This window comes from Pseudochaenichthys georgianus, chromosome 22 (assembly GCF_902827115.2).
Source record: "Pseudochaenichthys georgianus chromosome 22, fPseGeo1.2, whole genome shotgun sequence".
Classification (NCBI taxonomy): domain Eukaryota; kingdom Metazoa; phylum Chordata; class Actinopteri; order Perciformes; family Channichthyidae; genus Pseudochaenichthys; species Pseudochaenichthys georgianus.
The window spans coordinates 29,848,807-29,862,750 of NC_047524.1; the positions used below are offsets into that span (position 1 = coordinate 29,848,807).

The 13,944-nt window shown below is 45.6% G+C and overlaps 1 protein-coding gene across 7 annotated transcripts in view; it reads left to right on the forward strand.

The window, feature by feature from the left end:
- ralgapa1 (Ral GTPase activating protein catalytic subunit alpha 1) overlaps positions 1–13,944 on the forward strand; it is a 102,718-nt gene that overhangs the window by 56,629 nt on the left and 32,145 nt on the right. For all 7 annotated transcript variants that reach the window (XM_071201695.1, XM_071201693.1, XM_071201694.1 and 4 more), the window contains 4 exons: positions 4,535–5,189; positions 6,581–6,696; positions 6,985–7,109; positions 12,416–12,487. In XM_071201695.1, coding sequence (XP_071057796.1) covers positions 4,535–5,189; positions 6,581–6,696; positions 6,985–7,109; positions 12,416–12,487 — 968 coding nt within the window. The remainder of the gene's footprint in view (positions 1–4,534; positions 5,190–6,580; positions 6,697–6,984; positions 7,110–12,415; positions 12,488–13,944) is intronic.

Below are 13,944 nucleotides of genomic sequence, written 5' to 3' on the forward strand. Positions count from 1 at the left end.
GGAGGTGCTGCGGGAGTATGGAGTGAGGGGGTCTCTACTCAGGGCCATCCAATCTCTGTACTCCCAAAGCGAGAGCTGTGTCCGGGTCCTCGGCAGTAAGTCGGACCCATTTCCGGTGAGGGTTGGCCTCCGCCAGGGCTGCGCTTTGTCACCAATCCTGTTTGTAATATACATGGATCGGATTTCGAGGCGTAGTCGTGGGGGGGGGGGTCTGCAGTTCGGTGGACTAAGGATTGCACCACTGCTTTTTGCAGATGATGTGGTTCTGATGGCTTCATCGGTCTGCGACCTTCAGCACTCACTGGATCGGTTCGCAACCGAGTGTGAAGCGGCTGGGATGAGGATCAGCACCTCCAAATCTGAGGCCATGGTTCTCAGCAGGAAACCGATGGACTGTCCACTCCAAGTAGGGAATGAGTCCTTACCCCAAGTGAAGGAGTTCAAGTATCTCGGGGTCTTGTTCTCGAGTGAGGGATCAATGGAGCGTGAGATGGGCCGGAGAATCGGAGCAGCGGGAGCGGTATTGCAGTCGCTTTACCGCACCGTTGTGACGAAAAGGGAGCTGAGCCGGAAGGCAAAGCTCTCTGTCTACCGGGCCATTTTCGTTCCTACCCTCACCTATGGTCATGAAGGATGGGTCATGACCGAAAGAACGAGATCGCGGATACAAGCGGCCGAGATGGGTTTCCTCCGCCGGGTGGCTGGTGTCTCCCTTAGAGATAAGGTGAGAAGTTCGGTCATCAGGGAGGGACTCGGAGTTGAGCCGCTCCTCCTTCGCGTCGAAAGAAGCCAGTTGAGGTGGTTCGGGCACCTAGTTAGGATGCCACCTGGGCGCCTCCCTAGGGAGGTGTTCCAGGCACGTCCAGCTGGGAAGAGACCAAGGGGTAGACCTAGGACCAGGTGGAGGGATTATATCTCTTCGCTGACCTGGGAGCGCCTTGGGATCCCCCAGTCAGAGCTGGTTGATGTCGCCAGGGAAAAGAAAGTTTGGGGCTCTCTGCTGGAACTGCTACCCCCGCGACCCGACCACGGATAAGCGGGAGAAGATGGATGGATGGATGGATATTTTACAAATCACTCCCCTTTTAAACTGTATTCTTGTTTTACTGCCATATAGTATTTCATACCTGTTTTTCATTTATTCTCTTATTGTTTGTATAACTATAATGATCATATGAAGGTGTGCCACGGAAATAATCTTTTGAATAATTTGTGACAAAACCGTTCTAAACACTCAGAGAGTCCGTTAGCTCACCTGAGCCCCTCAGTCTGACAGGGGAGGACTCTCCTCCAGCTTGTTGTGGAAACAGCTCCTTATGTCCGTTAGTGCAGCAAGCTAACCAGATGCTAACATCACGGTCCCTGCGAGCACCGGTCTCTCTCTCTCTCTCTCTCTCTCTCTCTCTCTCTCTCTCTCTCTCTCTCTCTCTCTCTCTCTCTCTCTCTCTCTCTCTCTCTCTCACACCAAATGCGCTATTGCCACACACACAAAGAGCCGAGCTTGAATGACACAAGCACACGTGTATTTCCATGCAACTCTCTGATTGGTCTGGTGACTTGCCTCTGTTGCATTCACTGAACACGGGAAATTGCAGTCCTGCCGTGCTCTCTTGTGTCATGATGAGGTTCACGTAAAGCACGGTTTATGTATTATATTATTGAGGTGTCTCAAATATACGTCAATCAAGTGGCACCTGCTAACGGGGTGGTGGATGATCGGTTTACATCTAAAAACGTATTTTTCAAACATTATTCTTTTTATTTTATTTTTCTTTCTTTTGTTACTTTTTTTAACGGTCCGCGATCTACCCGCGGGTGCGGGTCCGGGTGTGGCGACCACTGATCTAAATGCTCTCTAGCAAACTTCAGACGGGCCTGGACATGTACTGGCTTAAGCAGGGGGACACGTCTGGCACTGCAGGGTTTGAGTCCCTGGCGGCGTAGTGTGTTACTGATGGTAGCCTTTGTTACTTTGGTCCCAGCTCTATGCAGGTCATGGACTAGGTCCCCCCGTGTGGTTCTGGGATGTCTGCTCACCGTTCTTGTGATCATTTTGACCCCACGGGGTGAGATCTTGCGTGGAGCCCCAGATCGAAGGAGATTATCAGTGGTCTTGTATGTCTTCCATTTTCTAATAATTGCTCCCACAGTTGATTTCTTCACACCAAGCTGCTTACCTATTGCAGATTCAGTCTTCCCAGCCTGGTGCAGGTCTACCATTTTGTTTCTGGTGTCCTTTGACAGCTCTTTGGTCTTGGCCATAGTGGAGTTTGGAGTGTGACTGTTTGAGGTTGTGGACAGGTGTCTTTTATACTGATAACGAGTTTAAACAGGTGCCATTAATGCAGTTAACGAGTGGAGGACAGAGGAGGCTCTTAAAGAAGAAGTTACAGGTCTGTGAGAGCCAGACATCTTGTTTGTTTGTAGGTGACCACATACTTATTTTAACGAGGAATTTACCAATTAATTCATTAAAAATCCTACAATGTGATTTCCTGGATTCTTTCCCCCCATTCTGTCTCTCATAGTTGAAGTGTACCCAGTGATGTACCTGAACGCGTTCAATGAACGATCGTTCATGAACGCGTTCATATTTTGGGCGAACGTGAACTGAACGTACCGTATTTCCGCTAGATGAACGTAATTGAGAACGCGTTCATTCTCAGCGCTGTATAACGGCGTTCAAAACTGCGTTCATTCTCAGCACTGTATTATAACGGCGTTCAAAAGTGTGCCAGATTTCATATGCCTTTCAGCCGAAAACCCAGTTAAAACACACCGTAAACAGGCTTCAAAATAATGCGGAAAACCACCCAATCTGGCAACAGCAAGCTGCCTGTGACGCGTACGCGCCTGTCACCCCTGGCTGTCGCACTAAAATATAAATATACTAAATATATCAGACTCCTCACAACAAACAATGTGGGACCGCGGAACCGGCGAGCATTGAATGAATGAATGAATTAGTATGGACGAAGCCGAGAGCAGCTGCAGCAGCACTCGCTCAGAGTGAGACTCTACGGCAGGGGTGGGGAACCTCCGGCCTCCGGCCGTATACCGCCCGCGAGACAATTTGGTACGGCCCTCGAGGTAATTTATAAACACACGCAAAAAATAAAAAAATGAAAGAAATCTAGACCGCAAAAAAATTAAACAAGCGAGTGCCTGTTTTTCCTGGCCAAGGTCAGGGTCCTTGAACACAACACGAGCCGAACGTGTCATCACGTGGTATATGTCTCGACTGACAGGGGTGCAGTTCTGACGGAGAGCACCAGAACGCCACTCAAGCACTTCAGAAATTGCAGTACCGATAAATCCATATACATGCCGCAGTTTCTGCGTGTCTGTGTCTTTAGTTGAAAGCCCAGTGGCGATCTGCTCATCTGTCATACAGTCAATAACTGTGTTGTTATCATTAGCATCTGGTTAGCTAGCTATGCTAACGAATATAAGAAGCTTTGTCTACAACCAGTGAGGTAAAGGCACATCTTTATATGATCATTATAGTTATAAAAAAAACAAGAGAATAAAGTAAACAGGTATAAAATACTATATGACAGTTATTAATAAAGAAGAATACAGTTTGAAAGGGGAGTGATTTGTCAAATATCCATAAATTAAAAGAAAATCTGCTTACAGTTGTGTTTGGGTGTTGAGAGATGTGTCCATAGATCTCCTAATGTTGCTCTCAAAGTGCAACAAATCTTCCCAGGGGAGCACGCCCCCCGGACCCCCCTATAGGAGGTTAGGTCCCCCCCACTTAAATCATGTTCACATGGATAGGAAACTAAATACATTTGCACACATCTTGTGTCCATATCTTTCTGTGTTGGTGGTCACGCTCCACCCTGCACGTGCATGCATACGCGAGTCATGGTGAGATATCTGGATTAAGAGGTTGCTTTTTCTTTGCACAGCATGAAATGAATGGGCTGTGATTTTAGTTTTTTTAAGCAGAGGTCAATAACTTGTACGGCCCTCTGAGGATATTGTAAACATTGAAATGGCCCATTAACATCGTACAGGAGACAAATAATAGCTTGCAGCAACGTATTGAAAAAATAACTATGAACTATAAATTAGTTCATTTTTGAAACCATGAACTTTAGTTCAACATTTTGAATTATGAACTATGAACTGAACTAGTTCATTTTAAAATGTGTGAACTGTGAACTGAACTAGTTCATGTAGAAAGTGAACTTTCCCAACACTGAGTGTACCTAGGATGAACATTACAGGCCTCTCTCTCATCTTTTTAAGTGTGAGAACTTGCACAATTGGTGGCTGACTAAATACTTTTTTACTAACAAAGCACTTATATACTAATAAAGGACTGGCCAGTTGAGTAGCACTTGAAATGTTTTAGATCTCTGAAACCTGATGGACTTATATGATTCTGTTTTCTTCAAGTTTGTATCTTGTTGGTTGAACGCACTTATTGTAAGTCGCTTTGGATAAAAGCGTCAGCTAAATGCAATGTAATAATAATATGTGGTCGTCGTTAGTCTAAACACTGTCCTCCTCTTTGTCCCAGATCCGCTCAGAGTCCGGTGTTCCAGGAGGCGGGATGACGGCCGGTTTGTCCTCCGCCCCCGCCTGCGTCCGCGTCATCGTCCGAGACGTGGCGGGGAAACACTCCTGGGACTCTGCCGTTCTCTACGGACCCCCGCCCTGCTCCCCGAACAGCCCCACACACACATTCATGCCACACACACAATCCCCTCACGGCGGCAATCTTCATTTACGCACTCCACCGGGAGGTCCGCCGAAAAAGATGGGACTGAAGAAAGAAGACAGTGAAGAGGAGGGGGGGCAGGAGGATATCGAGGCAGCAGAGGAGGGACGGAGAGGGACGGAGGGTGAAAGGCAGGAGTTACAGGGGGAGGGGGAAGGGGAAGGAGAGGAGGAGAGGAAAGACACAAAGGAGGGGATGGGAGATGGAGGAGGAGAAGAAGATGAAGAAGAGGAGGAGGAGGAGGAGGAGGAGGAGGAGGGGATAGAGCATAGGATGGATGGAGAGCGGGATCAGGGCGAGTCGGGCCTGGAGCAGTTTCCCGCGCCGCCATTGGCTAAACGGGTGTGTCGGGAGGCGGTGCCAGCGTGGGACTCGCTGAGGGAGGGGGACGACTCGCTGGATGAAATGCTGCAGTACCTGGGGTACTCGAGCCCCGAGTGTCTACAGAGAGCAGGTACAAGCACACACACAGACACACACACGCACTATGGACTTCCTATTAGAAATGTTCTGCATTAGTTACTCAATTTGTCAGTTCTGCCGAACTCTCCCAAAGACTGCAAATGTACCTGCAATGCACATCTGTCATCTGACTTGTTGATGACAGAGGTCAGCGGTATTCAAAGACAAAGTTGGAATAATTGTAACTTTAAGTACAGCCTGAACATTTGGATGAGTTTCACAGCTTTTACTGATGTGACCTACTGTAGCAGTGACTTAAGATCTACTTAAATTATGTATATCTAAATGAATAGTAATTAGCTTGGGGATTTTATTCGAGCACCGCAAGCAACAACCAATCACATGAATGTCCCGCCCCGGACATACAAAGCAAAAAAACCTGGTTCTTCTCCACTATTGCTAAAATGGATGCCGGTGTTGTAGCAAGGGCAAGAAGGGTAACACGTGTGTGTGCAAGGTTGCATAAAGTGTATACATTGTCTCCCAGGAAGCCATTTAGTGTGCGTCGCTGGGTCTGGTCATACAAAACCGGGTGATTTGCTACGGCGATAATTAGTTTCTCCTCCATCTTTTTTTGAAATATAGAAATGAACGGCGGGATATCTCTCCCAGCTTAGACGCGGTTTGATTGGCTAGGGCTTGAGCTGTCAAGATTTTTAGAAACGGGATTTTATTGGCTGCCGCTGGCTACTGTTCAACTTCTGCAGCCGGAGACGCCGGAGAGGGACCGCTATGCTACCAGGGTGTCCGCGGGGTCTTACGGCCCGTCCACACTACAGCTTCAAAAAAAGCTTGGAGCTCGGCGTGTCTGAAGCTTGACCAACAACCAATCACATGAATCTCCCGCCCCTGACACACAAGCTGCGGTGTGATTGGCTAGAGCTTGTACTGGCATATGATTTGATTGGCTGACGCTTCCACCGAAAGCTTCAGAAGCTTCAAAAGTTGAACATTGCTCAACTTTTGCAGCCTGAAACGCCAGGAAAGCTCCGCTCTGCTTCCTGGACTACCTGAGAGATATACAGCAGGAGAACACGCCGTCCACCCCGGAGAATAAACAGAAGGGCAACCATGACAACCATGCTCCGGGGTCTTCTTCGCTGCTTTTGGTGTATTTTGTGGCGGCAGCAGCGCCACTTACAGGCCTGGCATATGTACTACAGCGTTTCCAGCAATTCCAGCAGTCTAGTGTGAACGGACACGTTAATGAATCGAATGCGTGTGAACGGAAGACTTTTTTGCGTATGTGTTTTACTGTATGCGTCCTCGTGAAGCTGTCGAAGCTGTCGAAGCTGTAGTGTGGACGGGCCGTTACTGTCAATTTCATCTGTTGTCCTGGATCTTCAAAGAGAATGAAAGCTTTGTCCCCTGATTGGTCCTTAGGCATGCCGCTCAACATCCCGGCCCCTCCTCCAGCGTGTGTATCAGAGAAGCAAGAGAACGACGTGATCAACGCCATCCTGAAGCAGAGCGCTGCCGAAAGAGAGTTTGTCCTCCATGTACGTTGTGTCCAATGCATCGATTTCAATATTTATTATCTTTTTCAATCTTTGAATCCAAAGCAAAAATATCAGAATGTGCCGTTTCCAGTTTCTGGAATATGAAGATTTTCTGAAGCTATTCGACTGAAGATGTCCTTTGCATTCCTGCTTTAAAACAGATTACATCACTGAAAAGAGTCTCTCACTCATAGCTCTCGCATATAAAATACATTTCTATTTCATTGTAATGTATTTTATATTTTCCTCACTAACATTTGTTTATGCTTGAACTGTTGAATGTGTCAGAGAGGAGAGGATCTGAACATGAGGGCGGTGCAGCAGCCAGAGCCGGACACAGAGACGCCTCAGTCCGCCTTCTACTACTGCAGACTGCTCATCAATATCCTGGGCCTCAACTCCTGGGAGAAGAGGTGAGGGGAGACACATGCGCGCACACACACACACACACACACACACGCACACGCACACACTGCAGTGTTTGTGACGTGCAACAACAACATTAACCTTTCTGTTGTTCGCTTGTTAGCAGACCCTTCACGCGATGGCAGAGCGAACAGGTACAGGCAGGGCCCATAGTGATAGCCCTATAGTTTAAATCTACTACCCACACATGATATAATGGAAATGGGTTATTGTGTATTTATAAATGTATTTAGGAACCTATCCATGTGATTTTTAGTGGGGGTAGACCTCAAATCCTCTATGGGGGTCCAGGGGCATGCCCCCCGGTAAGATTTAATTTTTTTATTTTGGAGTTAAATGCATCAATCTGGTGCATTTTGAGGGGAAAATATAGAGACTAGATCTATGGAAACACCTATATTAAACATAACTGTATACATTTCAATAATCATAAAATCATGGCCATAACCAATAACATACCATTTCCAATATGAAAAAAACACTGAAACTTGTTTATTAATTTATTTTTGGTTCATTTATAGTTGTGAGTGTGTCTGTGCTCCTGAATCAGCCTCTCCTGTCTCCCTCCTCTCTCCCTGCTCCTCTTTGAGGCAGCAGCAAATACTAGTTTTCTCTCAACAAGTTTTAAAAGTGTATCTTACCTTTTTTCACCTTAATATGTGTTTACATAACTGGTGACCACACCGTTTGAGACCCACTGAGAACTTAGACTAAGTTAACTAATCTAAACACTCAGAGAGTCCTTTACCTCACCTGAGCTGAGCTTATCCTGAGCTTGAATGACACACAGAGACCAATCAAGGGCTTTGATTTATGATCTGTATGACAGTGGCCATGTCGGCAGGCCACATCATGTGGACAGCCAGTCACCCTGTGTGAGGCAGGCCACTTAACAGGCCAGAAGGAGGCGAGATCAGTGCAAGGGAGGGAAAATTATTAAAAAAATAAAAACCTAAATGGGTCGCGAAATATACTTGGGCGGCCGTTAATATACCTGGGCGGCCCGCCCAAGTATAGTCTGTGTGGGAAACCCACATACATATACACACACACACACACACACACACACACACACACACACACACACACACACACACACACACACACACACACACACACACACACACACACACACGCGTACGCTGAGTTAGTAACAGAGTACAGAAGGCATAGAGATAAAGAGTAGTGAAAGTCTATCGGAGGTATTCATATCCGAATATATATAATAAATAATATGAGCTTCATCAAAATGGAAAGTCTTGAGCCTATATCAGCATAACTATGGGCGGATTCAAGGTTCGCCTGAGCCAGCCCTATAAGCCTTCTCAAAAAGGAAAGTCTAAATAATAACAAAGAATTTGCCAAAAATGTAAAAACATTTTGTGGGTCCTACTGCCCAACTACCTAAAGTATAAACGATGTAACGTCAATCTTCTGAAAGTCTCACACATCGAGGGTTACTTTATAAACGTGACGTCTTCAAAAGCAAAAATCCCAATTTAAAATAGCTGTTGTTTTACTACAGGTCATCTTAACATGTCAGACACAACTGAAACATGTCATTCTTCTGTATCTATATCCGACAAGCACTTCTGTTTGTACGCTGGCGACTGGACCCTGGGAATAAAGAATACGGCACATCATTCAAACACCACATTATTTCACGCACAACACCCCACTACCTCACGCACAACACCCCACTACCTCACGCACAACACCCCACTACCTCACGCACAACACCCCACTACCTCACGCACAACACCCCACTACCTCACGCACAACACCCCACTACCTCACGCACAACACCCCACTACTTCTTCACGCAGGAAAGCACAGGACCCTACTCTTTAACCCAAACAAAAGCCTTTCATTGGAACAGTCCAGGCATCGCTGGAGAGGCCGAAGCCACCAACCTCCGCACCGCTGATATCAAAACGGAGACCTGGGCGGTGAGGCTTGGAGTGGACTGATAATGACACGTCATTCTTTTCACTCTCACACAGGGAGAAAAATAGTGAAAGAGAAAGAGAGGGAGAGAAAGAGAGAGAGATGGCAATTTGCTCTTTATTAAACTGATACTTGGTAATGGCCTCATTCTCTGCTCTCAAAGACTCAATTTACACCCTGGATTATTGGGAAAAGCATAAAAGGACACACACACACACACACACACACACACACACACACACACACACACACACACACACACACACACACACACACACACACACACACACACACACACACACACACACACTACTGTCAGTATCTTCGTGTCTGATGTCCAATTTGAATACCTGGAGAGACGTAAGGGGACAATAATAGATGATTAGACACTCTCTTCCTTTTTTATCCATATACCCCGCCATTCTCTTCCGTATTAACGCACTTGTTTTCTTTTTCGCCTCATGCACATGTACCTTTTCTGATTTGCCTCCTTTCCAACCATCCTTTTCAACTACTGCCCTTTATTCTAACTCCAAATGGGTTGAGTTCGATCAATAGCGTCCTAAACTCATTATCACACTCTCTTCCACACACACACACACACACACCACACACACACACACACACACACACACACACACACACACACACACACACACACACACACACACACACACACACACACACACACACACACACACACACACACACACACACACACACACACACACACACACACACACACACACACACACACACACACACACACACACACACACAAAGGAGGCCATTGTGCAGGCTGCATGCAGGAGGTGTAATTCCCTGGATGAAGTATGGAGAGAGATGAGTGTCCATTAGCCGGCCAGATACATTTAAAGTGATACCTCGGCATTGTGCGCTCTCGCCCAGAGTCATTGAGAAGATGAAATGCTGTTCGGTGTGAATGTGGAAAACGTTGTCTAATTGGCACAAAGTCTCTCATTTGCATTCATCAGGCTCTGGGCTTGTTCTCGGGGAGATACACACGTAGAAAGGACATCCCACTCACGTATTGCAGCATCATGGATCACAGCTTTTTCGTTTTGTAAGGCGTAAATGTGTTTTAGTATTCCTAGTTTATTCGTTTTTCCTAATAATCTTTCGTACTGCCAGCAAAAGTCTCTCTTTTCTTTTTGGGGGGGCCATAACAAATCTTCATTCTAAAACCCTTTAGGATCTTTACATGTTAAAACAAAGACATACATGGGACATACATATGAGACATGATTGCAAAGAGAGCAAGAAGAAGAAGGGAGCTGAAAAGGAAGGCGCTGCCACGGGCGGCTGCCTGCTAGAGTTGCTCCGGAGTTTTGATCTGCTCTTTTCCTGCACTGTTAGTGTGCAGCTTTATTATTATGCTGCTGTGTTTATTGTATCTTTGTAACTCTGGCACAACCATTTCCTTCGGGATAAATAAAGTCCTATCCAGAGATTACTAAAAAAAAGTAATATATTACATATTACATATTACTTTAAAAAAAAGTAATATATTACACGACTTCGTTACTATCTACATAAAGTAATTCGTTACTTTACTCGTTACTTTACTCGCAGGGCCGGCCCGCCCCTCCCTGCAGGCAGATCACGCAGACTGCTAAAGTTTCAAATGTTCTCTTTAGTTCAGTTTCCATTGTCGCATAAGACTGATCCAGATAGCTCCTGAATGTTTTCCTATCTGACCATGGCTGTCCTCTGTCTCCTGCTATCTGACCGTGGCTGTCCTCTGTCTCCTGCTATCTGACCGTGGCTGTCCTCTGTCTCCTGCTATCTGACCGTGGCTGTCCTCTGTCTCCTGCTATCTGACCGTGGCTGTCCTCTGTCTCCTGCTATCTGACCGTGGCTGTCCTCTGTCTCCTGCTATCTGACCGTGGCTGTCCTCTGTCTCCTGCTATCTGACCATGGCTGTCCTCTGTCTCCTGCTATCTGACCGTGGCTGTCCTCTGTCTCCTGCTATCTGACCGTGGCTGTCCTCTGTCTCCTGCTATCTGTATATTTTGCGCAGTCTATCTCTGCTCACGCTGTTGCGTCAGCGTGTTCTCCTGCGTGTTGGCCATGTGTTGCACTGGAGCCAGACTTCAGCCGAGCACGTACGAACTGCGCATGCGTGAGTGGCAATAACTCTCCTTACCAGCAGGCAGCGGTAGTGTGTATTCGTCATTCAAAACAAGCAACAACCGGAAAACAGGGAAGAAGAACTGTGTGTGTGTGTGTGTGTGTGTGTGTGTGTGTGTGTGTGTGTGTGTGTGTGTGTGTGTGTGTGTGTGTGTGTGTGTGGTGTGTGTGTGGTGTGTGTGTGTGTGTGTGTGTGTGTGTGTGTGTGTGTGTGTGTGTGTGTGTGTGTGTGTGTGTGTGTGTGTGTGGTGTGTGTGTGTGTTGTGTGTGTGGTGTGTGTGTGTGTGTGTGTGTGTGTGTGTGTGTGTGTGTGTGTGTGTGTGTGTGTGTGTGTGTGTGTGTGTGTGTGTGTGTGTGTGTGTGTGTGTGTGTGTGTGTGTGTGTGCTCCCTCCCCCCCAGCTCTGTGCGTTCGCTTCACCCTCGCCTGTGTTCTTTGCAGGTGTTTGTTGAGGTTTGATTATGACTGATTTTAGAAAGTAACGAAGTAACGCGTGTCGGGGCAATGTTAGTAACTGTAGTGTGATTACTGGATTATAAAAGTAGCGCGTTACACTACTCCGTTACCGACAAAGTAATATTGTTACAGTAACGCGTTGCAAAGTAAAAGAGGTAGTTACAAAGTAACGCGTTACACCCAACTCTGGTCCTATCTTATCTTATCTAAAGTCCCCTGACAATCTGAGCTTATGGCAGTATAACTAGGGGCTGGTTCAAGGTAAGCCTGGGCCAGCCTTAACTATAAGCGTTAGTGAAAAGGAAGGTCTTAAGCCTAAAGCAGTTATTGATAGCAATTATGTTTTAAGCTTTCAAAACATTGTGTCTGTGGAGCCAGCTCCGCCTTTGTTTTAAGGAGGCCAACACCCGCTCCACATTTAAGATCAGGCTTAGTACTTTTAAACCGAGCTGATAGGTCAGCTGGTTTAAGGTTAGCCTGGGCTTGTTGTTTCCAAAGCTTAAAACGTCACCGCTTTTATTCGGATATGAATACCTCTGATTGATCTGTTTTTCTCGTCCTCTTTTTTTACACCTTGAACTCTTCGGGTCTTTTTCTCTAGAATTCCTTATTTTGCTAGGAAGCAGTGACAAAAACAAGCAAACAGCCAATTAAGTTGAAGGCCAGAAGATGGTGGAGAAGCAGGTTTAACCGGTTCTTTGGAGAGTGGTTCCTAACCTGTTTGTGTGTCTGTGTTACAGGAGTAACTTTCATTTGTTGAGGAAGAATGAGAAGTTACTGAGAGAGCTGAAGAACCTGGACTCACGGCAATGGTAAGAAAACACGATGATTACTACCTCTTTTAATCTTTTCTGCTTTTCCACAATTTATTATTTAATTTTAGGGCTGTACAATTATATGTAACTGTCAATCAAATGGACTATGGTCTATTGCAAGAAACACAATATTTGGTCAAGGCTAAATATTTGTTAAAATGCCTTTTTGTTAATGAAGTATTTTGGAACTGGTGAGATATCCCGGCCTAAAGATTCTATTCGACTGACTCTAAAGAGTTTGCTACAGATCGCCTTTAAAAATCACAGCATGATATTTTAATATATGTTTAAATGATATTGATAATAATGATGCAAAAATGATCATTTTCTTCTTTTTAGTATCACAATATCAGTCAAAGATAATCGCAAATAATACATTTTCTTAAATTGCGCAGCCTTATTTTATTCCCTCTCTCTGACGTTTTTTCCTTAAGAGTTGTGACATTTAACATTCTATAAATATGAATTTAAATGCATTTAAAAAATCTGACGAATAGTGTTCAAAGGGTTCGTAACAGTTATAATATATATTGTGTCATGCCTTTACTCTATATGTATATATTAGGGCTGTCAGTCGATTAAAATATTTAATCGCGATTAATCGCATGATTGTCCATAGTTAATCGCGATTAATCGCAAATTAATCGCACATTTTTTATCTGTTCTAAATGTACCTTAGAGGAATATTTGTCAAGTTTTTAATACTCTTATCAACATATGAGTGGACAAATATGCTTTATGCTAATGTTTATTATCCTTTGAACAATGACAAATATTCTATATTAAACACATAACCTCTGAACATTACAAATATTCGCCTCAATTCAACCTGGAACCTCTCTCATACAATACAAATGGTGTGTGTGTGTGTGTGTGTGTGTGTGTGTGTGTGTGTGTGTGTGTGTGTGTGTGTGTGTGTGTGTGTGTGTGTGTGTGTGTGTGTGTGTGTGGTGTGTGTGTGTGTGTGTGTGTGTGTGTGTGTGTGTGTGTGTGTGTGTGTGTGTGTGTGTGTGTGTGTGTGTGTGTGTGTGTGTGTGTGTGTGTGTGTGTGTGTGTGTGTGTGTGTGTGTGTGTGTGTGTGTGTGTGTGTGTGAGATCGTTGGAGCTATGTGCAACTCAAGGCATATGCTCGAACGGGAGCTGCCTGGACGCTGCAATCATGTTGCTGCAATCATGAGTGTGCTGACTTCTCCTACAATGTCCCGCTGTCTGGCTTCCTGCATCAAGTCGGTGCAGTTGTGGCGAAATGTCGCGACTCTGTTTTCATTTAAACAGCTCCTTATATCCGTTAGCGCAGCTAGCTAGCACCAGATGCTAACAACAACAATGCACGTAAGGTCTCTCTCTCGCTCGCTCGGGCCACACACACACACACACACACACACACACACACACACACACACACACGGTCCTCCCGATGGCCAGTCGGTGCCTGCCGGTGAGCGTGGAATTGT